Here is a 27,204-nt window from a genome sequence, read left to right as displayed (position 1 = left end):
ACCTAAAAAGGAAGCCCTTGTGGGTAGACATGCACCCACACCCTTTCACAAACATCCTACACCAACTGGAAGGAAATCTGCAGTAACCACAAAAGTGCTTCTCAACTCCACTTCCTTTAGCACTATGGTATTCCATCAGTAAAATGGTGGAGGAAGTTGCATCATCCCACCAACTGCGCAGCATGCGCTTTACTTTACTGGTGCTTCAAGTGTGCTTGCCTTCTCACAACAAAGTTTGTTTCTAAACTTGAAGATCTGAAGCCAGCAACTCGGCCACTAAACGTTTCAGGGAGTACCATAGACACATACGCATTAACTTTCACATCTAACATTTTTGAACACATAAATTCTTACCACAAAAGACACTTCATCTACCCAGTATAAGTTTTGTTTCTCATAAAAGTCCAGCTTGTGGTTTGTATATCTGGATGGCTGTTTCCCTCGCTGGGCCTCTTATTCTTGCCTTTAAGAGATCAGGGGCTCACTGACAAAACACTATTAAAGGCCTTTGCATGCACCACGTTGTAAAGGTTCTTTCAGTCACCCACATCCCTTTTTTGTGCATTAGAAATGTCTGTATAAGTTTGTCCTGCAGTATTTTTATCTGACAAACGATTAGTCTGATGTTCTTATTTGTATATGGGCACTGCTTGTTTCACTGAGTGAACAGGTATAGTTTGCTGTCTTTGCTTATAAAAGGATCCAGCAGAGTTTTTTATGTGAGGGAAGGTGTTTGAATAATTTATATGGATAAGCTTATTTCTCCTTTGGCCAAGTGTTGAGATGTAGGTCTGTTCGGAAGTTTCAGGAGTTGTAAAATCTCCTACAAATGTGATTTTCTTAGGTAGTGAGGAGTAGTGTTTTTCATGTGTTTTAACACAAAGCAGAGGATTTTGGAGGTTTTGCTGGACTACAGAGAGTGTTGCTCCCTACAGTAAAGGGCATTAATTGCTAGCAGCATCAAATTGGCTGGTTGCCTAACATAGTGGCACAATGTTTTGTGGACATTGCAGAAGTATCTAAGATGTCTCTGCTGAAAGAAGACTTTCTATCATATTTTAACTCCAGAACCATTACCATTTTAGACACACTGATATATTGGGTTGCACGATGCTTTGTATATTGGTTCTGCCCTATTGTTTGTGTGTAGAACAACAACTCTCCCTTCATGTTAGAATTGGGGCCTCTGGCTTGCAGTGGTTGGCACTGTGTCGAAGTAGGGACACTCGCTGTGGTCATAGTAAGGGAGTCACACAGCTAAGATAACCCCTGCTCTCAACCCCTTGGTAGCTTGGCACGAGCCGTTCCGGCTTATCTCAGAGGCAATGTGTAACGTACTTGTACACATACACACAGTAATACAGTGAAAACACCTCAAAGTGAGTCCACACCAGTTTAGAAAAAGACCAAAACGACAAAATCCAACATACACCAGATAAGATATCACTCTTAAAAGTTAAACAAGTTCAGTCCATAGAAATCAATGGATGCGTTTGTTTTAGGGCAAAGTACCTAAGATGCATCAAAAATCAAAGACAACAACAAGCGCAGTGAAGGTGAGGCGCCGGAAAAGCAAGCGTAGTGTTGGTTTGTTACTGCCAGAGGAGGTGGTGCGTGGTTTCTGGACAGGCAGCTTCAGTTCCTTACCACAATGCGGTGTCGATGAAGAAATTGGAGCCAAGGGACAATGTGTCAAAAATCCAGACACACTGCGTTGGTCTACAGCAGCAAAGCAGGCAGTGTGTCTATCCTGCAGGGGCGGATCTTTACGACGATGCGTTGACACCCAGTGACAAAAAGAGGTGCTGTGTTTGATCCGTCCAGTTATGCGTCAGTTTTACAGCAGCGCTGGGGGTCAATGCGTGGATTTTCTCTTTATGATCACCGGAACTCACTTCCAAGGCCTCAGGGACTGAATTTGGCACCACCTGGCAAGTCAGGACTCTCAGCAAGAGAGCCCAGGTACTGGCAGGTGAAGTCTTTGATGGCCTTGAGACTTCTTAACAGAGGGGCAAACTCAACTCAAGCCCTTGGAGAAACTTGGAAGCGGTTTGTAAAAAAAAAAAAAAACCAAAGTCCAGTCCTTTCACTTCCAGGACAGAAGCAGCCGGCCAGTAAAACAAAGCAAAAGGCAGAGTGGCAGCCCTTCCTACAGCATCTAGCTCTTCTTCCTAGTGTCAACTTCTCCCACCACTCTAGCTTACGAAGACGCATCAGCCTGGTGATGGGTCATCAGGATACGCATGGCACACCTCAGTTCCCTTTGTGTGACTGTCTAGAGTGAATGCACAAACCGCCCAACTGTCATCCTGACCCAGACGTATATTTAGCAGGCAGGCCGAGGCACAGAATGGTTAAGCAAGAAAATGCCCACTTTCTAAAAGTGGTATTTTCAATCTTACAATTCAAAAACTAACTTCATGAAAAGATGTATTTTGAAAATGTGATTTCAGAGACCCCAAACTCCATATTTGTATCTGCTTCCAATGGGAAACTACACGTATAGGATATTTCCAGGCAATCCCATATTGCCCTATTGGAGAGCTAGGCCTTGCAATACTGAAAATCCAAATTAGCAGCATTTCACTGTCCGCACATATAAACACACCATGGCATGTTCTACCTTTTAAATACCCTGTTTGTACCCTGCCCACGGGGCTGCCTTAGGCTCACCTTAGGGGTAACTTTCAAGTAATAAAAGGGTAGGTCTGGCTCTTTAAAATGCATTTGCCAGGCCGGAATGGCAGGTTAAAACCGCATGTACAGACACTGCAATGGCTTGCCTGCACCAAGGCTACTGAGTGGGTGGTACAACTGGGCCCTGGGCACACGCATTGCAGCGTACTAGGGACTTAGTAGTAAATCAGACCAGGGCAATGCAGAAAATGTGCACTTCAGCAGTGGTAAAGTGCCCGGAGTCCTAAACCAGCAATAACAAAATTCAGCACATGATCGAAAACAGGTGGTCAGAAGAGAAAAGACAGGGGAAACCACGCCAAGAGCTGCCCGGTGAGATCTAACACTTCATAAGTACATTACTTAAAGTTACCTCAATCCTTTGTACTATTGATATGAGGAGCTGCATGGGAATTAGGAGGCATAACCATTAGGAGGAGAGATAATGCTTTGATCATCTAGGAGTAAGGCAAACCTGGTGGGGCCATAGGCATTTGGGGTCACTCACATCACCTTCCATCTCCAACAAGAATCACAATGAAATGGCTCACCTGTGCTCCTATCGCTCACCCTGCCAGATTCATAGGTCCACAAACCGCTCTGGAGGCTACAGCCTGAGATGCTATTGGGCATAGCATTTAGGGAGGAGATTCGCTGTATGATTCGATCCTACTTTTCATTAAATATTGGCTCTGTCCCTAAAATGGTGACAATCTGGGAACCCTTCAAGGCTGTTATTCGTGGAGAGTGTATTGCCAAAGGTCACTGTATCTTCAAATATATCAGAGGGAGGCTTACCAGGTCAAAGCAGGAACTCCGTACTCTAGAGCTTAGATATGATGAGACCTCAGAGCGGAGTCCCTTAGACCCTATGAAAACTTTTCTAACAGAGTTGAAAGGAGAGGCTGACAGAGGTGAAGTTCCTAAGCAAACATGCGCTGGCTAGACAATATGGCGAGGGAGGCAGATCATGACACACTCTTGCAGTCTCCTTAAACCCCTGAGATCTGGTAATTACAGTCAAACCATTGACACCCTAGATGGGCGTGCTTGCCACACCCCTGACAACATAATGAGGGAATTTGTCAGATTTTACCAAAAGCTATGCACTTTATCCACGCAGGGCATGTCAGAGGAGGTGAACAGTTATTTGCAAAGGGCCACACTAGCATGGATGAAGCAGTCACACTGAGAAATACTTTGCAGACCTCTAACAATTGAAAAATTAAATAGACTGTTACACAGCTCACGAATGGAATGGTGCCCGGGAGCGGTGGTCTCCCAGCAGAATTCTATAAGACTTATGCTGTCGAACTGGCACGATGTTGCTTAAAGTCTATTTAGAAGCACTCCAAGAAGGTCTACTCCCACAGACAATGCAGGAAGCCATTATAATCCTATTGCTTAAGCCAGATGAACCTCCACAAAAATGTGATACTTATCGACCCCTATCTTTAATAAACTTAGATAGTAAGCTACTGGCCACGTTACTGACCAATATGCTGCTACAGCGGATACCCAATTTAATACGCCCCGACTAGTCTGGTTTTATACCGGGCCATTCCACGGCAGATTACCTTTGCTCTCTGTTCACCCTTAGACCCACAATGCCAGCATTTGTAACCTTCTTGGATGCCGCTAAAGCAGTTGACACGGTTTGATATCCATGCTCACTAGAATGGAGCTGAGCAAATCCTTTGTAAAGAGGTGAATGTGCTAAATACAGATCCTGGGTTGCGACTACGTTTAAATGGGGGCTTGTCTGAGACCTTCACAATTGGTAGGGGGACACCTGGCAGGGCTGTCCTCTATAGCCCGTGCTTTTTGCCCTCACTGTTGAGCCCATGGCGTGTGCCCTGCGTGAACATAGTCATAAACGCGGGGTCAACATGGGATTTCAATATACTTTGTTGTCTATGTATGCTGACGATGCACTGTTGGTGATTAAAGATCTGAATGTTAATTTAAACCCCATCATTCAAGAGATAATTCAGTTAGGCCGTCGGTCTGGACTGAAGATCAACTAGAACAAGTCCATTATGTTCCCCCTTACAATAGCCACCACTAAACCTAATACTCAATTTCAACTACAGTGGCAGACCAACCCGGTGCGATAGTTGGACGTGCAGTGTCACACTAACATTCCACTTTGATAAGGGAGAGCTATGGGGTTTACCTAGATGCACTACCGGCACTGACAGGTGGATAACCCTTCCGCTCTCACAGACTGGCAGAGTGGCTTAAATGAAGATGATTATCCTCCCAAAACTACTTTACCTATTTCAGAAAATCCCAGTCCCCCTGAATAAAGGCTTTTTTTTTTTTTTTTTTTTTACCCTCCTGGTCCGACTGGCGTGGGCCGGTAAACAACCTCGCATTGGTTGGCAAAACTTTTCAACTCCTGTATCATAAGGGTAGGTTGTCGGCTTCTAATTATGAGGCTTACTATTTAGTTGTACAGCAACAGTATATCCACCATCATTGGTTCCATAACAGCAGACATCCCCCCCGCCCCCAAGTGATTATTGAAAAGGGCTTGATGGACCCTACGCCCCTACCGTCTATCCATTTTATACACCTTACCAGACCAATTAACGAGATTCATACATGTGATCCATTGTATGGGCCTGGCACAAACTGGCAGCCTGCGTCACTACACCCTACTTCAAGCATACACCCATCAAGTATTACTGCAAGCTTATCCTGTGTGCCGTTTCAGGTTTTTTATCCTCACTGTGGGAGAGGCTGTAGGAGGCTAGCCTGGTTTGTAGTGGGTAACTCATACAAGATCGAGTTATCCCTTATTAGTGAAGTAGTAGTGTTCTAGCAGCTTAGGCTGATAGAAGTAGCTATAGCAGAGCAGCTTAGGCTGAACTAGGAGACATGCAAAGCTCATGCAATACCACTTATAGTTACACAGTACTTACATGCAAGTAAAGACTATTCTCAGTGTTTCCAAAAATAAAGGTATTTATTTGGGTGACACAGTACCAAAAATATCTTAGTCAATAACTCCTTCTGGAGGTAAGTATTATACACAATATATACACTAGACACCAAAATTAGACAAGTAAATAATCATAGAACAATGGAAACAGTAGGAAATCCTATAGAATGCAATGGGAGAAAATAGGTCTAGGGGCAACACAAACCATATACTAAAAAAGTCGAATGTGAATCAAGAATTCCCCCTAGACAAGTGTAGTGTGTGCAGAATTGCTAGGAGAGTAAGAATACAGTAAAGGTCAGTAAATTACCCCACCCCAGAGCCCAGAAAAGCAGGAGTAAAGTACTGCAAGTTTCCTTAAGACACACTACACCTAGTTTTTGGGATTTTGCAGCAGCCAACCAAGTTTGCAAAGAACAACTGCTGGATTATTGGACCTGAAGACCTGCAAAGAAGGGAACCAAGTCCAGAAGTCGAAAGAAGTTCCAGGAAGGACAGGAGCCCCTGCCAACCCAGAAGACTGTGCAAAAGAAGAGTCCCTGGTTAGTCGAAGACTGCAGAAATGCACCCTAGGAAGATGCCAGCGGGTTCCTGCATGATGCAAAAGATGTCCCACGGCGTGAAGATCGTTGCAGACGAGATTTCGTTTTGGAAGGCACCAACAAGTCTTGGCTACGGCAAAAGTGCGTTTGTCATCAAAATGGCACTGGATGGACCCAGGAGGGAGGAGGAAGAGGGGGCTCTCAGCACTCTATAGAGCCCTCAGGATGCCAGCCAGCACCCCCAGAAGCCACAGGATCTGGGTTCAAAGGAGGTGCAAAACACGGTTGATGTAGCACAACAAAAGCGAGTTGAGTGCTACAGGGTGGAGTGCTGGGGACCTGGGCCAGGCTGTGCAGGAAGGAATTTTGCAAAGAGTGCACAGTGGCCTCAGGAGGTGAAGAAGACACAGTACACAGGGGTAACGTCGTTCTTGGGGAAGGCAAGGTCTTACCTCCTCCAAATTGCGTCAGCAGGACTTCAGGACAGTATTATGTCGATGATGTCCACCCTCCGTGTCCTTAGGAGCATGCTCGTTGCCGTGAGAGGAGTGCCAGGGTACCGGTCATCGCCTTGAAAGGTGCCTGCTTGGAGCAGGGGAGTGACTCTGACAATCCACAGGAGATTTCTTCAGTCTTTCTGGTGCAGGATGAAGACAGGGAGTCGCCAGAGCATGCACACTGTGGAAACTGTTGAAGTTGTTGATTTGGAGCTGAGGTTGCTGAAGAAAAGTATCTCTTGTAGACACTTTGTTGTAGTTACAGAGTTTCTTGGAGCAGGCTGCGGTTGATCCGAGGTCAGAAGAGTCTCTGAAGTTGTTGCAGAGGATTCCTGAAGGAAACTTGCAAGCAGAATTTGAAGAGAACCCACAGGAGAGACCCTAAATAGCACTGAGAGAGGATTGGCTACCTTATCAGGTATGGACCTATCAGGAGGGGTCTCTGACATCACCTGCTGGCACTGGCCACTCAGAGCCTTCCAGGGTACCCCCACACCTTGCAAAGCAAGATGGCTGAAGTCTGGGACACACTGGAGGAGCTCTGGGCACCAACCCTGGGGTGGTGATGGACAGGGGAGTGGTCACTCCCATTTCCTTTGTCCAGTTTCCCGCCAGAGCAGGGGAGAAGGGGTCCCTGAACTGGTGTAGACTGGTTTATGCAAGGAGGGCACCATCTGTGCCCTTCAAAGCATTTCCAGAGGGTGGGGGAGGCCACCCCTCCCCAGCCTGTAACACCGGTTTTCAAAGGGAGAGGGTGTAACACCCTGCTCTCAGAGGAAATGCTTTGTTCTGCCTTCCTGGGATTGGGCTGCCAAGACCCAAGGAGGGCAGAACCCTGTCCGTGAGTTGGCAGCAGCGGTAGCTGCAGTGCAAGCCTCAGAGAGCTGGTTTGGCAGTACTGGGGTGCATGGTGGTGCCCCAGGATGCATGGAATTGGCACTCCAATACCAGATTTGGAATGGGGGGGACAATTCCATGATCTTAGACATGTTACATGGCCATATTCAGAGTTACCATTGTGAAGCTACATCTAGGTATTGACCTATATGTAGTGCACACGTGTTATGGTGTCCCCGCACTCACAAAGTCCGGGGAAATTGCCCTGAACTATGTGGGGGCACCTTTGCTAGTGCAAGGGTGCCCTCACATTTAGTAACTTTGCACCTAACCTTCAGCAAGTGAAGGTTAGACATATAGGTGACTTATAAGTTACTTAAGTGCAGTGAAAATGGCTGTGAAATAACGTGTGCGTTATTTCACGCAGGCTGCAATGGCAGTCCTGTGTAAGGGTTTGTCTTAGCTCCATATGGGTGGCAAAAGAAATGCTGCAGCCCATATGGATCTCCTGGAACCCCAATGCCCTGGGTACCTAGGTACCATATACTAGGGACCTGTATGGGTGGGGGTCCAGTGTGCCAATTGAAATTGGTAAATTTAGTCACTGGCCTAAAGTGACAAATGTAAAAGCAGAGAGAGCATAAACACTGAGGTTCTGATTAGCAGAGCCTCAGTGACACAGTTAGGCACTACACAGGCATACACATTAGGCCATAAACTATGAGCACTGGGGTCCTGGCTAGCAGGATCCCAGTGACACAGTAAAAACACACACTCACAAACAAGTGGGGGTAACCATGCTAGAAAGAGGCTACTTTCCTACAGAGGCACTTACTTACCCCAGGTAAATTATTTAAAGCTAATACATTTAAGACCCATCAGGAATAGATAGAGGACGGACCGGCCAATGTTGGAGATATAAATGCTTATGATAAACTTGCCCATGAAGCCAAACAGCTATTTCCTATGTTCTACAGCGAACCTCCTGAATGGTCACCCTGAACCTTCTAAGCTTGTTGCTACATTGTATAACGCTGCCATGGAGTATTGGGGTCCAAACCATCATAAGCTTCGTCTGGCGTGGAAGAGTGATCTGGGGCTAGCTACAATATGCACAGTGGGAGTTTTGCTGCCAACAGACTACGGAAGTCTTGTCGAATGGTAAATTCCACTTAATTAATTTCAAATACTTGCTTAGAGTATACCTCTCCCCTATGGATATAGCATAATTCTACCCAGACGCCTATACCAGATGTGCCCGTTGTGGGGCTCCACATGCAAATTCTTTGCATTTGGCGTGGACGTGTCCTGAGGTAGTGGCATTTTGGACCCATATTCAGGATGCTTTGCATGCCGTATCTGAACATGAATTTTGTTGCATCCCCATGGTGGCATTACTAGGGTAGGTGCCTGAAGTCCCAAAAAAGTACCAAAGACTCATTACTCTTGCTGTGCTACTGGGTAGACGGAAAGTGGCAATGAGATGGGGGACTAGGCTTTCCCAAAATTGAATGAATGACTGAGAGATATGATGCTCTGCGAGAAATGGGTGGGGATATATGCAGAAACGCAACCGTCGGGACTACTGGACCCATTCCAAACATACCTTTCAAGATTGCATCCTGATTAGCCAGCAGTACTAATTGCAGAAATCTAATGCGAGGTCTTGTTATATGGGAAGGGAGGTTACTGGATACTTGAACAAGTGATGAACGACACTTGTGCTATTGTATCATTTGCTATACTTATTTGCTGATGTATTTTGTGTATTTTCCGGAACATATTAGACTTTGTTCTGTATTTCTGGATAAGAAGACATAGAGATGAATCATCAGTATAACCTGTACCTACCATGCTGCTACGAGTTGTAGTTTGTTTCACCCACCGCGGATATTGTCAAATGTATGATGTTTGTCAACAACTGAGAAATGCTAATAAAAAATAAAATAAAAAAGTAGTATGGTAAAACTAAGCACTGCTCACAGCTATACGTGAAGTGTAAGTGTTAATTCATAAAGTATGGTAAAACTAAGCACTGCTCACAGCTATACGTGAAGTGTAAGTGTTAATTCATAAACCCCTTTGCTGCTAAGCCTTTTTTTTGTGCTTTCAACCTCCTTCCAGTCAGTGCCAGAAATGGATGTGAAACCAGTGGTGGATCCCAGAAAGCTGTACACTTCTGAAACTTAGACAAAATTCTGAATTTAGCAAGGGGTCATTTGTGTAGCTCAGTCAAGGTTTTTCTATAGAAAGTAACAGTTGAAATAAAAAAATTTAAAAAACGGCCTTTTTTGTCTCATTTTCATCTGTAACTTTTTCCATTCATGGCAGATTTTCAAAAGTGATATACCGTTACATCTGCTGGACCCTTCTGATTGTGGAGCTACATAGGGCTTGTAGGTTCACCAAGAACCCAAGGCACCCAGAGGCAATAAATGAGCTGCACCTTGCCATGGGTTTTCGTTGTGTACTGGGTATACAACAGTTCATTTGGTAAAATATAAAGAGCAAAAAATATCTATCAAGGAAACCTATGTATTTCCAAAATGGGCACAAAATATGGAGTTGAGCAGCAGTGGTTATTTGTACATCTCTTCGTTTTGAGGTGGCTATACTAGCATTTGAATTACAGGGTATTTTTCAAAATGACTTTCTTACACACTCTTACATTTGGAAGGTGCAAATGCACAGAAAGACACTTTTTCTGCGTTTCTGTGTTCCCCCAAGTCTCCCTATAAAAATGGTACCTCTCTTGTGTGGGGGCCTAGTACACGCAACAGGAAACGCCCCAAAACACAACGTGGACACATCACTTTTTTCCACTGAAAACTGATGTGTTTTTTGCAAGGTGCCTAGCTGGGGATTTAGGGCTCTAGCTCAGCCGGCACTTACGGAAACCTAGCAAACCTGTACATTTCTGAAAACTAGACACCTCAGGGAATCCAGGATGGGGTAACTTGTGGGACTCTCACCAGGTTCTGCCACCCAGAATCCTTTGCAAATCCCAAAATGTGTCCACAAAAACACATCTTCCTCAAAGTTCAGTGATGCAGAGTTCTGGAATCTGAGGGGTACCGCAAACTTCCTTCTACCCAGAATGCCCCCAAGTTTCCCAATAAAAATGGTACCTCACTTGTGTGGGTAGGCCTAGTGCTCGCGACAGGAAACTGCCAAAAAACGCAATGTGTACACATCACTTTTCCACAAAAAACTGATGATTTTTTTTTGCAAATTGCCTAGCTGGGGATTTTGGGCTCTAACTTAGCTAGCACTTAGGTACGTCTAGCAAACCTGTAAATTTGTGAAAACTAGACACCTAGGGGAGTCCAGGATGGTGTGACCACCCAGAGTCCTTTGCAAACCTCAAAGTTTGTCTAAAAAACAAATTTTTCCTCACATTTTGGTGATGCACGGTTCTGAAATCTGAGAGGAGCCGCAAACTTTCTTCCACCAAGGGTTCCCCCAAATCCCCAGAGAAAACTGGTACCTTACTTGTATGGGTAGGCCTAGTGCCCGCGACAGGGAAGGACCAAAAATGAATTGCAGGGACATCAAAATCATTTATCACAAAATGAGCTGTTTTTGCAAAAAGGTGGGGGTGTGGAGGCACCTGCGTTGTTGGTTCCGGGCTTGGCAGCCATCACACACAACCTTGAAACCCAGACATTTCTGAAAACTAGACTCCACAGGAGTCCAGGGAGGACTGACTTGCGTGGGCCCACCGCGTTTTATTACCCAGAATCCCCGGCAAACCTCAAATTTAGCTAAAGAATCACATTTTCCTCTCATTTGTGTGTGCAATCACCGTCAGCACAAATTTCCTACCACCCACTGTTCCCATTGGTTTCTCGATAAAAAGGATACATCACTTGTGTAGATGGGCCAGGTGCCTTTGACAGGGAAATGTCACATATGTGTATAAATTGAGGGGGAACCAAAAAAGGGTCCAAAAAGACAGTTTTTTTTTTTTCTGAAACGTTTTAGCCTGGCTCTGCTTTGGGAACCCACACAAGTGAGGCAGATTTTTATTGGTAGAGATTGGACAATGCCTGGTGTTAGGAATTTTGTGGATTCATGCAGATTCTAGATGTTTCCATCACAGAAATGTAGGGAAAATGCCTGATTTCAGGCAAAGTTGGAGGTTTGCAGGGCATTGTGGGTAAGAAAATGGTGTGGGGGTGCATTTGAAGCACACCACCCTGGACTCCCATAGATGTTTTGTTTTCAGATGTGTCTGGTAGGCTTTTCCAGCTGGGAGTGTACCGATGTCTAAAAAGTGCAGCCGCTCACTGTTGCAAGTGGAATGATATTGGGAGTTAGCCAAGCTCTCTTGGTCCAAAAGTAAAACTCTTGCTTTCCATTGGAATGAGATGCTTTAGTCTGTGGGGGCTGAAAGGCTGTTAACTCCCTTCATTTTAGGTGGGGGGCATTACCATTCCCATAGTGGTGGGCAGCCCCACCCTCTATTTTTTTTATTTTTTTTATTCCCTGGTGTCTGGTGGGCTTTCTGTCCCCCCTCCCCCTCTGTTGGGCAAATCGGGGGTAATAACCCCATCTGCCCCCCAAGGGCAAAGTCAAAGACAAAGTCTGTGTCACCGTTTATTTGGGGTTGGGGCATGGCCATAACCCCACCCTTCTCTTTTAAAGAAAATTCTTCCCTGTTGTCTAGTGGGCTTTCTGCCCCCTCCCTTACACTTGCTGGGGGCTGCGCTCGCACACGAGAACCATAGCTGTGGATGGCCCCCAGCCATCCTCTGCACCAAAGGGGTTAAAGCAAGGTATATACTGAGCACAACTTGTGATTTGCAAATGTATGGTTCAAATAAGTTGTGCCTTAATTCGAAGGCCTGTTACCAAACCTATGTCAAAACAGGTAAATATTCTCCTTACAGTACATTACTCACCTGGGGATTTCTGTGTATGTGTTGATGTCAAAGAGTTGACATGTCGAGCCACAGACAATTTCAGTAAAAAGTAAGATAAAGGGGAGCTGTTTTTTCCAAATGTTAATGACAATTCTGAGACCTACAATGTTGTTGAATGTTTAATATATGGCTGACTCATTTACTGACAGTTTAAATGGTAGTATGATTAAAATGGTGTAGTGTATGCTTTATGGTTGCCTAATGTGTCAAAGTGAAGCCGATGACCTAAAATTATGTGTCCGATGTGGTATTTAACAGTCACATATAATGAAGGTAAATAATAACCACATTCTGGATTTGAACGGTATTCAAGGTTTACTATATTGCTGATATCATTAATTAATTTCTACATTGCCATTCCATTTCTTATGCACCTCAATACCAGGTAAAAAACAAGTTTAACATCTACTTAATATGGTTTGCTAACAGCTTTGATTCATGCATGATCTGCTTGTAATAGGATATACCCATAAGTTCTGCAGATGGAATATTGGATCTACCTGTACCTTGCTAAATATCTTCCACTTTGAAACACAGCAGACTTTCATGTTTTTTGGATTGTGTCATATGTGATGTAATTTAAAATGTTGTGAGTGATTTAATATGTGAGTTCATAAGCACTGCATGGCAGGGGTCTTGTTATAGTTAGCTCAGTAAACTATAACTAGTGAATTATTTTTTTCTTTTTAAACATTAGTTTTATATTATTAAAAGACCTAGTTATAACGTCACTTTAGCCTTTTTTCATTGAGTTTCTAGTTTTTTTTTGGGGGGGGGGGTTTACAGTAAGCTAAAATCTTTGTACTTTACCTAAGTATAACTTCACTTTATCATTTATGTTTGTGCATGCTTTCACAAAATACATTACTCCAGAAATATTTGTACTTTATAGTTTATCCTGCTACCCTCTGTATCAATTGCCTTGAAGGAAAATGTTCTTGTCATCCATACCTCAATGGTTTCTAATATTTTGGGATTGGATTCTAGTTGGTTTTGGGCTACACACACTAAGGGAAAGATATGAGTGCCATCTGTGTGGGAATCTTGTTCCCATATTAGTCCCATGAGATGAATATTTTATATGATGAACAGGAGAGTCAAGAGAAATGAAGCACTGGGCTATTTCTCAATGGACTGGAAGTTATTTAGAGGAGACAAGTCAAGTCAAACTCACAAGTCACTCATGAGTGATGTGTACTAATAAAGGTCTAGGTGTACGAGTATAGCCTGTTTACCTTTTCAGATGCAAGAGCCTATCAACAAAGTCTTGAAATACAAACAACAGCTTTACATGTTTAAGTATGCATAAATGGTACACTGTTAAGATTAGGTATGAAAATATGTTTGTATAAAGTCGCAATTTTAGCATTTACTTCTCAGAATTACAGAAGAGACAGGCTGATGTAGTACAAACCTTGGATTTAAAGACAATTTAAAAAACAATAACTGTGTGATTCTACTTAGTCCTTAACACAGATCCACTTTCAAGTATTTGATGGAGCTGTCTTGAAAATTTATATCTTATCATTGCTTTAGTTTTAGTTTCATGTGTACCTTACATTTATTTGTAATTTAAGGACATTCAGTTTTGCAGTATAGTTGTTGAAAATCTGTTGATCTGGTTTATTTTTTTTTGTTGCTCAGGTAATCTAAAAAGCTCTTCTGCATTGGTCAGTGATACACCTGGTACGCCATTGCAGACACCAGACGATCAAAATATGAATACTTCCCATTTAATACAGTCTACCAATGTTAATGAGACAGAAGTAACCAAAGGACACACAAACTCTAGCTCGCTTCCCAATCCTACCGTAACTGCTCCATCTACTCCAGTCAACAGAAAATTTACTTCATCTACCTCATCAACTTCTCATTTTACTACTGTAAGTGCCACACCTTCAATCACGGGAGATACCACAGAAGAACCTACAATTGAGGAGGAGGACCTAATTCCAGAACAAATAGGCAATTCTCTACCCACTGAAACTGTAGATCAGGACTTTGATGACGATGATGATGATGCTCTGGATACACTTAATTATGACACCAGGACAAATATAGGGGCAGATGATGCAACTAATCGTGAAATGCTTGAAGATGACACAGAAGACTCAATGGATGCTGGTGAATTACCAGAATACAATGTCAAGATTAAGCCTGTGTCTAGTTCAGATGGAGACACCCATTTCTTTTTTCATCTAGTTATTATTGCTTTCTTGGTAGCTGTTGTATACATTACTTATCACAACAAGAAAAAGGTAGGTTTGAAGATTCTGGTATTTGAAAAATAAGTCATACTTGATATCTGATTGTATCTCTTGTATGCTCACACACAGCCATAGCAATGCAGTCTAAAACACACATTGGATTCATTATCATTAGACGTTCAGAGGTGACCACCCTATATTAGGTCTTTACTGCATGTCACTTAATATAATAAAGCAAAGTACAGAAGTGAGCATTCAAAGAGGAAAAGAGCATAAATTGCAGGGATATATCCATATGTGTATAAATGTACTTTATCAATCAACACAGTTCCCATATTATGTATTATTTACTAAACTGATCTGAACTTAATCAATTCACTGCAGCATAATGCCACTTGATATTCTGGAAAATATGCCTTGTTAATTTTACTCCACCACTCAAAAACATTAGATGGGGAGGCATTTTCATGTTTTTCACTATTAATGCACAAGCACCACTCCTAGCATAAAACACTAGCATATTTATTGAATGATCAAGGAAGATTTTAGTGGGTTTGGACTTCGTGTCTCTCTGTACTGTATGATTTTATTACAGTTACATAGCAGACCAATTTACAAAGAGCAGGGCATGTCGCAAACTTTTAAAGTCTGTTGGCCTTAATTTAGCAGCCTCTGAAGCATTTTCTCTTTGTTTTTTAATTCCATTTGGCTGTTCCGGAGAGTGTAATATAGAAATCATAGATCACCAGTATTGTTGTAGTTTGAGTATTGTAATGGTAAACCAGTGTATTAGGCCGTCAGGTGTTGTTTACCTTAGACACGGGTAGAAGATCTATATCGAGGGCACTGAATCAACCTCTAAGAGCGATAATCTTTTAGCAGAATATGTGTATATGTACAGTATAATAAATAATTTACAGTTGGTGGCTGAGGCAAAATACAGCATGCTGCACACTGTCTAGAATCACACCTTAACAAAGTCGGTGTATTTCACCAGTAAGATGGAGAAGCAGGGGCATGAGTAAGAGGGAATAACCACCACACACCCTTTAGGAGGCTGGCCTGGCTTATAGTGGGTACCAGATGGTACTTACACCTTGTGCCATGTCTAGTTATCTCTTATTAGGAGATTAGTAGTGTTCTAGCAGCTTAGCCTGATATAGAGGTAGCTATAGCAGAGCAGCTTAGGCTGAACTAGGAGACATGCAAAGCTCCTACTAAACCACTTATATTGTATAGCACTATATCATAAGAATCACAATACTCAGAGGTACCAAAAATAAAGGTACTTTATTTTAGTGACAATGTGCCAAAAATATTTCAGAGGATATACTCCCTTAGGAGGTCAGTAAAATACACAAAATATACACACAAACCAAAATCAGGTAAGTAAACAGTTAGAAAAGTAGTGCAAACACTGTAGAATACAATAGGATGCAATAGGACTTGGGGCAACACAAACCATATACTAAGAAAGTGGAATGGAAACCACTTAGGGACCCCAGGCCTAGTGTAGTGTGTAGAGGGTCGCTGGGAGTGTGAGAAAACACTAAGGGTGTCCAAGATACCCGAACCCCAAGACCCTGAAAAGTAGGAGTAAAGTTACCCTACTTCCCCAGAAACACATGAAAGTCGTGATAGGAGATTCTGCAAAGACCACAACTGACTGCAAAGCACTGAAGACGGATTCCTGGACCTGAGGACCTGCAAAGGAAGGGGACCAAGTCCAAGAGTCACGAAAGTGCCAGGGGTTGGGGGGGGGGGGGGGCAGGTGCCCACTAAACCCCGGATGAGGGTGCAAAATGGCTGCCTCCAGGTGGAAGCCCTAGCAGCTGCAGTTCACGCAGTACACAGGATTACTGTCTGGCGTGGGGAGGCAATGACTCACTTTTCAGTGCAACATCCATGACCCTTTTTGCCAAATGGATTGATATTAGAGTAATTGGGCCTCCTGAGTTCCATCCAGAAAGATTTGGTAGTGCTTCTGATTAAATATGACTGAAACACTAATTTTGACCCAACACCAAGTTTCTTGGAAGCATATAATTTTAAGGATTTTTTCCATTAATTTGGATTTCAAAAGTCACCTTGTCCCATGTACATTCCATGTAAACCATAAGTGGCTATGATGGGAGTTCTTATGTTAGTCTGTATTGTTGAGGCTACAAAATTCCTGCATACTCGTTCCTCTTAGATTTATGCATGCAAATCTATTTCCGATCATTAAGTGTGAATCCTGTTTGTAGGGTGTTATTATACCCAACTATTCTTTGTAATTGATTCAAATTTCATTCTTCCAAGACCAGATTTACTTGCCTTTTGTCTAGACCAGCATGACAAGTTTGATAGAGACTTCTAGCTGAAGATTCTTTACCTTAGAATTATCTCCAGCGTTAGACTGGAGCTGAAGATTTTTCATGAGCAGCACCCCTGCTGTGCCGGTAGGTGATGTCGTTCAGCTCTATGTAGCGTCGTCTACATAGGAAGTGATGTGCACGGTGCTTATATAGGCGCCACCCCAGCACATTGACATCAGTTCTTTTCTTTGCGCCGTCAGATCTTTTATTTGTGCCAGTCAGCACAGTTCCGGAGAAGATCTGCCCTTTAGTCACTTTTTGACTCAACTTTTTTTTTAACTTTTTGGTTGTCTTTTTGAGGTTGTCACCCTGGTGTGGCAGGGACGTAATTTCAGAAGGCTGGATTCAAACCATTCGGCGCCTGTCGCAGATCGATGTCTGTCTGTGACTGACCCGTATCTTAAATGCCTTGGGTGCCTCAATCCAAAGGTCTGCTCAGATTGCAGCGCCATGAACCTGAAGTCCTTGAGGGAGCGATCCCTCAAGCTCCTGTAGGCTCGATGTGCGAGGCCAGAGCAATCAATATTTCAGCTAGGAGGAAGTTCCCAGACGTGGTTGCGAAGTGCGAGATCCTCATCGCACTTAAGTTTCAGTTAAATTCCAACACAGGAAGAAGTCAAAGAGATCTTCACCTCGTCCATCGGCAGACGAGAGGCAGGAATGTCGATATTTGAGGCCTGGCTCTGCGGTTGAGTCAGCACTTGGGCTGTCGCTGCGCCTCCCCAAGTTTCAGAGAGCTGTGCTTCAGCCAACAGTGTCCCCTTCAGATCTGCTTCTCCCATATAAAGAAGCTCTTACTGATGTCCTGTTTTGGACCTGGTGCAAGCCCAGCACAGGGGCTCCTGTGAAAAGGACAGTTGCCCCCAACAGCACTCCACCCCCGGGTACCCCAAGTTCCTCACACAACACCCTACCCAGGAGAGCTTGGTGATTCAAGCCTCTACCTCCCATGTAAATTCTGGCACTAACAATTTTGATCTATTTAATGGTCTCACTTTCTTTCTTCTGTTCCATTCCTGTATCCCAGTGCATCCCACTTGTTTTTTTCTCTCATTTCAACAATACAGTGCAGTGTAGACGCTATCACCAAATTCTAGAAACATTAAGAAGCCATGAGAGAGTTACATACAGTATACATCAGCCGATCATTGAAACATACATTGTAGTGGGATTATAACATCCATAATATGGCAGTCAGTGCAGAGACCCAGACAGTGTAACAAAACCAATGTGATCAGACTATAGACGGGGATTAATGTATTGGGTAGCTGGTAATCCCTTTAAATATATCAGATCCCACTATTTGGTTCAGTGCCCTCCAAGCAGGAAACAGTAGTCTGCTGTAAGAAATATATTGTGTAGGGCTGCCATACGTCCTTGAGGGAGGGGGTAGCATGTAGGCATACAGTTCAAGTTGGACATTGCAGTATGTTAATTCATCCCACTTGTTGTTTAACCTCAGTAGTTACCTTATTTATTTTATTTGCAGCCCTAACTACCTTTAGTTGACATTTGTGGCCTTGGTTCTTTGCTCTGCGGCCCTGATTACATCCATTAGTCAGATGGTGAGAGGGTCCACCTTTCTGTTTTGATTTTTAATTACTACTAAGGTCATGTGTCCCTATTCTATTTGGATTAAGGGTATTACCAGGCACTTTTGGGGTTTTTCCCTTTTGTCTTTCTATCACTTTTTTTTTTCTGGGGTGATTCCTCTTTAACTGGGTTTGTGTTTGTATTCTCTCCTATACTCTTTTCCCTGTTACTCTTTTTTTCCCAATTTTACCAGTTTGAGTCTTTTGTTTTTCTTACTGTTTCCTCTTTGAGTCACTGCCCTTCTTCTGTGGTGTATGTAGTCACCTCTTTTTTTTTTTTTTTTAACCAATATTGGGACCTTTGAGATGTGTATATGTAAGAGCTGAACCCTCCCCTGGGTCATTTCCCACTTCCCTTACACCTCATTTTGAGCCATTAGTGGCATTAATGGGACGTACGAGAGAAGGCATACAAGAATTGATGGCTTTTAGCTCCTCTGACATCCTTTTCAGGTAAGCTGGGTTGTTTCTTTTATACATCATTGTTTGAAAGCACAGAATCACAGATCCCACATAAGGTTTTCTGCATAAGTAGTAGGACATCCAGTATAGAGACCCCCAGGACTGCAGAAATGTCCAAGTTGGAAGAGAGCAGCTGATTCAATTGACAAAGGGTAAATTTGCTTCAGTGTTTTTCATTACAATTTCTGTTCCCAGCAACCTTTTCTTTACTTGTAAATTGTCCCTCCTGCAGCTCTACTGGAGTCAAACTGTTACCACTTGGGTGCTGAGGATGGAACGGTTCGGCCCTCAGCCATAATGGGCGTATGTCCTCTGTACTCTCATAGGGAATCCATATGGTGCTTGCACCAGAGGGATTTCCTTTGGATATTGAAACTGAAAATATCCTCACCCTGTAATGATGGTTGGCACGCTGTGTGTGCTGAAGTCATTACAGGGCAGATGGGCTCAATTACTTTCATTTCCATCCGTGCTTGGGGGCACCTCTTCAACAGAAGAGGTACAGTTAAAAAGGGGAGGACCTCCCCTTTCCAATGGTACCATTCCTTAGTGGATCCCTGCTCGGGGATCGCTACAGGAGGACGATCCCCAAGCGGGGATCCACCATTAGACACGGGGTGGTGGAGGGGCGGTAAGCAGCCCAGTAAAGGGTGTTCCCCCCCCCCTAAATATATATATTTTTTAATTGTCTGGGGGCAGATGGGATTAATAGCACCAGGAGCTATTTTTTTTATTAGGAAAGGGTGGGGCTGCCCACAAGGGGCGTGACAATGCCCCCAAACCACCTCCAAAGATGGTCACTGTCTTTCAGCCACCCAGGGGGCTGATGGGCGTTAATACCCTTGATCTGCCCCCTTCGGGGGGACGGGGGGGGGGTGGTTCCTGGTGTCTTGGGGGCAAAATGCCCACAAGACACCAGGGAATTGTTTTCAATCTGAGCCACCTGAAACTGTTCAGTCATCACTAAACAGCTTAGATTAGCTATTGAAACGTTCTCCAGCAGTGCTCAACATTTTGCCAGTCGAGTGTTAGCCTATGTTTTTGTGGGGCTTTTACATAAAACACCACTTTCGCCTCAACATGTGCTGCTTTTATCTTCAACCTTTTTGCCGTATAGTTTTTTTAATTTTTTTAATGCAGTTGTGACCAAGACCCCCATGTGTGAGAGACCCTGACTGAGATATACAGTGTCAATAGAAGTTGTCTAACAGAAAAATAACCTGCAGTGGTAAATAATAATTATTTATCCGCCCTTTGGATTAGTCGAGGATTCTTGGAGGGTTCCATTAATTTATTTTCGGGCCTTTCTTGAAAATGAACCTTTTCAGCGGCCTTCTGCTCCTAGCTCTAAACTTTGAAATGTTCATCACAACTGACACCGAGTGTGATTCGACTGCCGCAGTTGGCCTTCTCTGATAATTAGCAGTGAAATTATGAAGATAGGTCTTGAGCGACAAATTCTTTTTTTTTTTATTGTTTGCATTCAATCTTGGAAGTGGACGGGGTTTCTATTGTATTTAAGTACAGACCTGATGTACTCTCTCCTGCCCTTCAGTTATGGCAAATGAAGATTTTTATGTTTGATTGGTCCTGCTCTTTGAGTCCCCTTTGTACCAGTTATTTGCTATTGATAGCTGTCCTAGATAAGGTAAGTAGACACCCTTGTTGTGCATATATATATATATATATATATATATATATATATATATCCTATGGTATGAATGCCTGATGGATTGAACCTTTCCTGTTGTGTGATGTTCCAGGTAAGCCAGAAATAATTTGAAGTTGTTGGCTTATGGCTTACTGTCTCATAATGATGGCTGCAAACTGGAATCACATGTTTGTGCCTAGGTTTGCCAGCCAGACGTATGGCCATATACCTTCCACATGCACTTATTCATCACCTGTTGAAGAAGCAATATAATTTTCTACATTAGTTTTTCAGTCGAAAACTCTTTTCCTTTTTTCAGTACTCAAGTTCCTGTTGGTGGGAAAAACACACATTTTGTGATGTTGCTTGCCTTTGCCATATAATTAGGTTTCATTATTTTATTTGTGACATTTGTATGGTGTTCATGACTGTTTTAATCTGTGTTTTGGTATTCTGACCGGATAATTTGCTCATTTTTTAGATTTTACCATTGGCGATGAGCCATCTGAAATGCAGTTTCCCGAAACACTTTAGTGCTATACATTTAACTTCCTTTTAGTGTGGATGTCTTATTTCCTCCTTAACCTGACATTTACTTTTGCTGTTTTACTCTGATGGCCCATTATGCACATTGAGTGGCTTATTTTTCAGCAGCACAATACCAGAAGAGGCTTGTAATTCTTTTGATTCTAGGTATCTTGATTGCTAGACTGTTGTGGAGTGTGCAAGTAGTGAAATGAACAGATAAGCACTTCTAACAAGAACCCCAATTCCCTTGGTTGCACTGTAAGGACATTTTTGGTATTTCACTGTAACTCTACTTGTATATAACGAAGTGGTTGCCATAATTACATAAAACACGAGAAACAGTCTCTAGAAATAGCATTTCAAGAAATGGTTCTCAGTCATCCATATAGTCGTCGTTTTGCCTGGCCGAACTGGAAAATTGTAACCAGTTGGTGGGGATTTTTGATCCCAGGGAAATTAGTTGCACTTTTTTTATTAGACCTTTTTAAGTTTTCCAAACAAGCCAGTGGGCAGAGAGAACAAATGGTTCTCCTGTCTCCAACAGTGGTTGTCAGTAGCACTGTTGAGACACGAGTGCCAGGGAACATAGCAATGCTGGTCCTAGGACTAGTCCTGATCCATTAGCAGCTATGTAGAGAACTTTCTAATCCATGTGTGGACGCTGTACAGAATTTTAATACATTAAAAGGTTGCCATGCTACTCGACTTTGTGCCATTTTACATTTCTACAAAGGCTAGAATTCGTTTTTTTAGACATATTTTGTCATCTAATGTGTCTGTTTTGTGTTTTGCTTCTAGATCTTCCTTTTGGTGCAGTCTAGAAGATGGAGAGATGGTCTTTGTTCAAGGACCGTTGAATACCACCGTCTTGACCAGAATGTGAATGAAGCCATGCCTTCTCTGAAAATGACCAATAATTACATTTTTTAAGAGCACTGTCCCTAAAAATTGTTTGCTTTTGATTTTTGTTTGACTTCCTTTGTGTATATAAAAATCATTTTTGTAAATTGTAAATAGTGGTTTCTAATTTAATTTTTTCCAAATGATAGACTGCCTTTCTATTGGTACATAGGACATAGGACTTTGGTTGGGTGTTGGCAGTTATTTACTGAGTTATAATCGGTACGTGCAACATCAAAAATAAGAGTTAAATTGTCCTTTTCTACTCTTGTATACTGTGTTCTTAAATTGTATGTTTGGAACAACAGCAGTTGTATTTCTTATGACATAATTAGCGTACCTGTAATTCATATCCTTTGAAAAATATGTACTTTTTGGTGTTTTGTATTTTGTTTTGTTTTTAATTTGGAGAGATATTGATACCGAAGCCTCGTACTGTGCAATTTATTAAAGAGGGCATTAATAATTGCATTGCAAACGGAGACGTATCATTAATTGGAGAACTTGTGTAAATTAAGCCAAACTCTCTTTGTTCCCTAATTAAAAAAAAATACATGTCCTTATGTGTTATTGCCAAATACTGTGGACGTCTTCCTGCAACATAGACAGCGTAATGGTCATTACCTCGAAGTGCCAGACCGCTAGGTGTTTTCGCATTGAGTAAGGTAATTAAATGCACAAGCGTGTAGGCATGTTCATTTTAGTTGAGGCCATCTTACTTCTGACTCCGTTAAAAGGCTCAGGTCCTGGGACCCATGCCATTTTGCTGCTCTTTAGTCATATTTCACCTGGTAGGCTGCAGATCAGCAGCCAGTGGTTCAGAATGGTATATCCAAACGCTGCGCGTGTGGAACTAAACCCTTATCGACAGCTGAACTCCCCAAAATGCCAGTATCATTCCTGCCTGGCAAAGCACTTGTTCACTCTAAATGGAGAGGTCAGTCCTTCAAGCCAGGGAAAACGTCTGTTTTCATCCACCCTGGGCAAGTAGAGGGTGCCTTGCATGCTTCTTTCTCATGGTCGCATGCTTCTCTGGTCCTCCAGCTTAAAACCCTTTAGAAAAATAGGGTTTTTTGGTAGCTTTCCACTTACACTCCTTTGCTTATTCACAGTCATACTTTTCCGATTGCACGATTTACATAGCTGAGATGACGTGAGATTGTGAGCTGGAGTCCTGTCTGTAGAGGCAATTGGGAGGTGAAGGGAGATTGGTAGAGAAGAGGACAGTGGAATGGAAGAGATTAGTGACACACATTTATCATGTTTCTCTGAGAAGTTCCCTGTTTTAAATGAACAGCTCCTCCTCTCTAGCCAAATGATATTGCTGGTTTATGATATTTTCACTGCATTAGCCATCTTTCCTCTTATCCCTCCCTCTACCATCCCTGCACCTCGGTTCACCAACATAATTTAACTATCATTTGAAATTGAATTTGTATTCCAATATTTAATTGTTCTGTTGTACCTCCTCCCCTGCACTTACTCTTGTGCAGCATTCTGCTGAAACTATTTCTGACACCTGGAAAAAATGATTGTTCCTTTAATTACTATAATGAGGTACCATGACATTCTTTACAGCAGCAGCTTTTACTTGACGTCTAGGAAGGGGTTTCTTTTACCAGGTGTCCTCCAGCGGATGGTGGAATCTCCATGTGAGTGGAATTAAGTTTGGTGTTCTATGTATGATCTCTCCGTAGTAATAATTTGCCAATATAAGATATTGCTGAACGTATCTTTCGATTTATGTTAGTCTTATCTTTTCTTGCACTTTTTAATTCATGTTAAGCACTCTGTGAATTCAAATATGCACTTTGCATATATCATCTAGTAACATAGATGATTCTAGCAGACAATTCAACCATAGTCCTTCAATTGAAAATATCTGTTGTGGGCAAAATATTCTTTCCGTTTTGCCATTGAAGGTATTTCTATTTTATGTACTACTTCAAACTGTATTTACATCAACAAACTATTTCTGTGATCAAAGTGATTTTTTTTTACTTTATAATATTACTAATGTGTCCCATGATAAGTGACTCAGAACTTTAGTATTGTACTCTTGATAATAAAAGAAATCATTAGCTAAATCATTTGTTGCATGTGAAGTGCTGATGGGCACACTAGTGTACAGTAATGGCTGAACTATTTCAGCTAGTTAAGCATGGTAGTTAAAATCCCATCAGCAATTGATTTTAAATGAACAGTCAAATACTGAAGCACAACTCAATCGCAAGATTTTTCTTTCCTTGCAGTAATTTGAATCATATTTACAGCTGCATCTGTTATTTTGATAATGTTTAAATAAATACAATATTTTAAGTTTCTGATATTCTTCAACAAATGAGTTTCATTTTAGACATGTAATTTAATTTGTTTTTGTGCCTTTACAAAAGTAGGGAGACTGACCCAAAATTGACAGAGACCGTTTGAAACCGAGTCATTGGATACCAGTTGTTAGAAATGGGGTTTCTAATTGACAGAGGTATACACCCATGTCCAAGTAGGAACCACAATCCTAGTCAGGGTAAGTCGCACACAGTCCAAATTATCCTCTGCCCACCCACTGGTAGCTTGACGCTGAGCGGTCATGCTTAACTTAGAAGGCAATGTGTAAAGTATTTGTGCAATAAATCATACAGTAACATAGTGAAAACACCACAAAAATACACCACACAGGTTTAGAAAAATAGATAATATTTATCTGAATAAAATAAGGTCAAAACAACAAAGATCCAATAAGCACAAGTTGAAATATCACTTTTAAAAGGTTAAAAAGAGCCTTAATCCTTGGAAATAAACAGTTGTCTCTTTGTTACACACTTTACCTGGAATGTGTCAAAAATAACAAGGCACGGAGACCGTGGAGGAGGAGATGCCTGGAAAAATGTTCCGATGCGGCACAGACGATACATTGTTACTTTCCATGCTGCGAGGGGGTTGCGTCGTTTTTTGGTGCGCGGTCTTGGTTCTTCACTGCGATGCAGAGATATTTTGACACCTAGGGAAGATGCTGGGGAAACCCTTGACGCGTTGGAAGAAGGCACGGGTGATGGGTTGATCTGGTAGGCGATGCATCACATTGTCCGTCACAAGGAAGGCACTACTTCGAATTTCTACTCAGTTGGTCGGACTTCGTCGCTCTGGTTGGCTGTCCAGTGATTCCTCTTTGTAATGTAGGCTTGCCGTTGATTTCGCCAGGCGGTGCGTCTATTTTCAACGCACAAGGAGTTCCTTGAAGAGATTAAGTCTTTCTGATGGATACAACTACCTGTGGATTCCTCACCTAATCAATACTCCCATGGCGCCAGCATTCGACGGAAATCTTCTTCCTAGCTTCTGCACGTCAACGAGGACGTCACATTAGCCCACGCGACGCCGTCTGACATCATATAGGCAATAAGAGGTCCTCGCCGACGTCAGTTCCCTTTTTTCTGTGCATTCGAAACGGTTATCTTCGAGGGAGTTACAGTGTATTTTCTGCTGCGTGAATTTTTCTCTGCGGTTATTATGTCTCAGAGGAAGTCGGGTTTCAAGCCCTGTCGGGAGTGTGGGGGCAACATGTCAGTTACTGACCCTCACTCCTACTGTTTATGGTGCTTAAGCTCTGACCACGACGTCGCAACATGTGATTCATGTCAACACATGAATCCGAAAGCCCTAAAAGAACGAGAGGCTAAACTTTTCATGGCGAAGTCGAAAAGGAAGGAGAAAAAGTATCATAGGAAGTCTTCTTCGCCGAGGTCTCATCGGCGTCATCGAGACTCCCGGCGCCGTAGGGATTCACAGCGTCATTCCAGCAAGGAGTCTCGTTCGAGGTCGCCTTCGGCTCGGCGTCGAAAGACTTGGGAGGTCAGTCCCACGGTCACACCACATCCGTCGACGCCGTTGCCTTCTCCAGCTTCGCCGACTTCGCCTGGACAGACGTCAGTGATTGAAGTGACGCAGCCTCAGATGTTTTCTCCGGCGCCGCAGACGTCGAGGCTGGCGTCGGGGTCGCCTTCGATCCAGGCACCCCAGTATCCGTCTTTTCCTGCTTCTGGAGCCGATAATACCGCATTTCTGAATGTGATGTATACCATCTTTCAGCAGATGGCTCCAGGCGGTGCTCCAGCTGGTCCTTCGGGCCGTTGGCTTTTACCTTGGGTGCTCCAGCGCCTTTACGGCCGGCACCCTTTATGCCCTTTCTCCCTTTAGGGAATGTGGGCTCGGCGCCGGTGTCGACGCCGGTGGCCGCTCCGGTGGCTCCAGAGGTTTTGGCCCCGGAGGTTTCCATCCCGTCGACTTCGGGATTTCGGCCAGTGACTCCGGCGGGACCATCGAAGACTCCAAGACGCGACTCTCTTCGTCCGGCTCCTACCTCGGCGCCGAAGCTGCCTGTGGCACCTGACATGGCGTCGGATGGATCCGGAGATCGGCGCCGATCCTCTACTTCGGCGGATGCCATGTCGACGCCGCGTATCGAAGAAAGGCTGCATTCTAGAAGACGTGCTCTCTGTCTTTTGGAAGAGCAGGAATACCAACGAGTCTTGGAGGAAGGAGAGATTGAGGACTCTGGTGAAGGGCTTCATGGTCTGGATACAGCCAGTGGGCTAGATACTTCCCCTGAGTGGGACCTGTCATCTCCAGGGGAGTATACAGAGGAGGCGGCTACCTTTCACGCTGTGGTAAGAAAGGCAGCTAACTTTCTGGAACTGCCTTTGCCGGTGGCAGAGGCGAAACAGAATTTGTTGACTGAGGTTCTACATCCGGCCTCTACTGCAGCGGAGCCTCTTTTGCCATTCAATGAGGCTTTGCTTGATCCGGTGTTGGAGGTGTGGAAGAAGCCAGTATCTTCCTCAGCTGTTCATAGGGCTGTAGCCAGGAGGTATCGGGCTGTGCCATCTGACCCTGGCTTTCTGTCCAGACACCCTACGCCGGAGAGCTTGGTGGTTCAGGCCTCCTCTTCTTCTAGATCTGCGCCTGGATCTTTCCCGACAGTGCCGGGGGACAGAGACTCCAAAAAGTTGGATGCACAATCCAAGAAGATGTTCTCGTCCTGCAGTATGGCGTTGAAATCCACCAACGCGACTTGTATCCTGGGGAG

The 27,204-nt window shown here is 43.3% G+C and overlaps 1 protein-coding gene across 1 annotated transcript in view; it reads left to right on the top strand.

The window, feature by feature from the left end:
* C7H5orf15 (chromosome 7 C5orf15 homolog) overlaps positions 1-24,448 on the top strand; it is a 70,634-nt gene extending 46,186 nt beyond the window's left edge. Inside the window, exons 2-3 of the mRNA XM_069199200.1 lie at positions 14,069-14,682; positions 22,020-24,448. Coding sequence (XP_069055301.1) covers positions 14,069-14,682; positions 22,020-22,151 — 746 coding nt within the window. The 3' untranslated portion in view covers positions 22,152-24,448. The remainder of the gene's footprint in view (positions 1-14,068; positions 14,683-22,019) is intronic.
* The last annotated feature ends 2,756 nt before the right edge of the window (positions 24,449-27,204 follow it).

This window comes from Pleurodeles waltl, chromosome 7, assembly GCF_031143425.1.
Source record: "Pleurodeles waltl isolate 20211129_DDA chromosome 7, aPleWal1.hap1.20221129, whole genome shotgun sequence".
NCBI lineage: Eukaryota > Metazoa > Chordata > Amphibia > Caudata > Salamandridae > Pleurodeles > Pleurodeles waltl.
The sequence above is the reverse complement of the archived record's forward strand: the minus strand, read 5'-3'. Positions and strand labels throughout refer to the sequence as shown.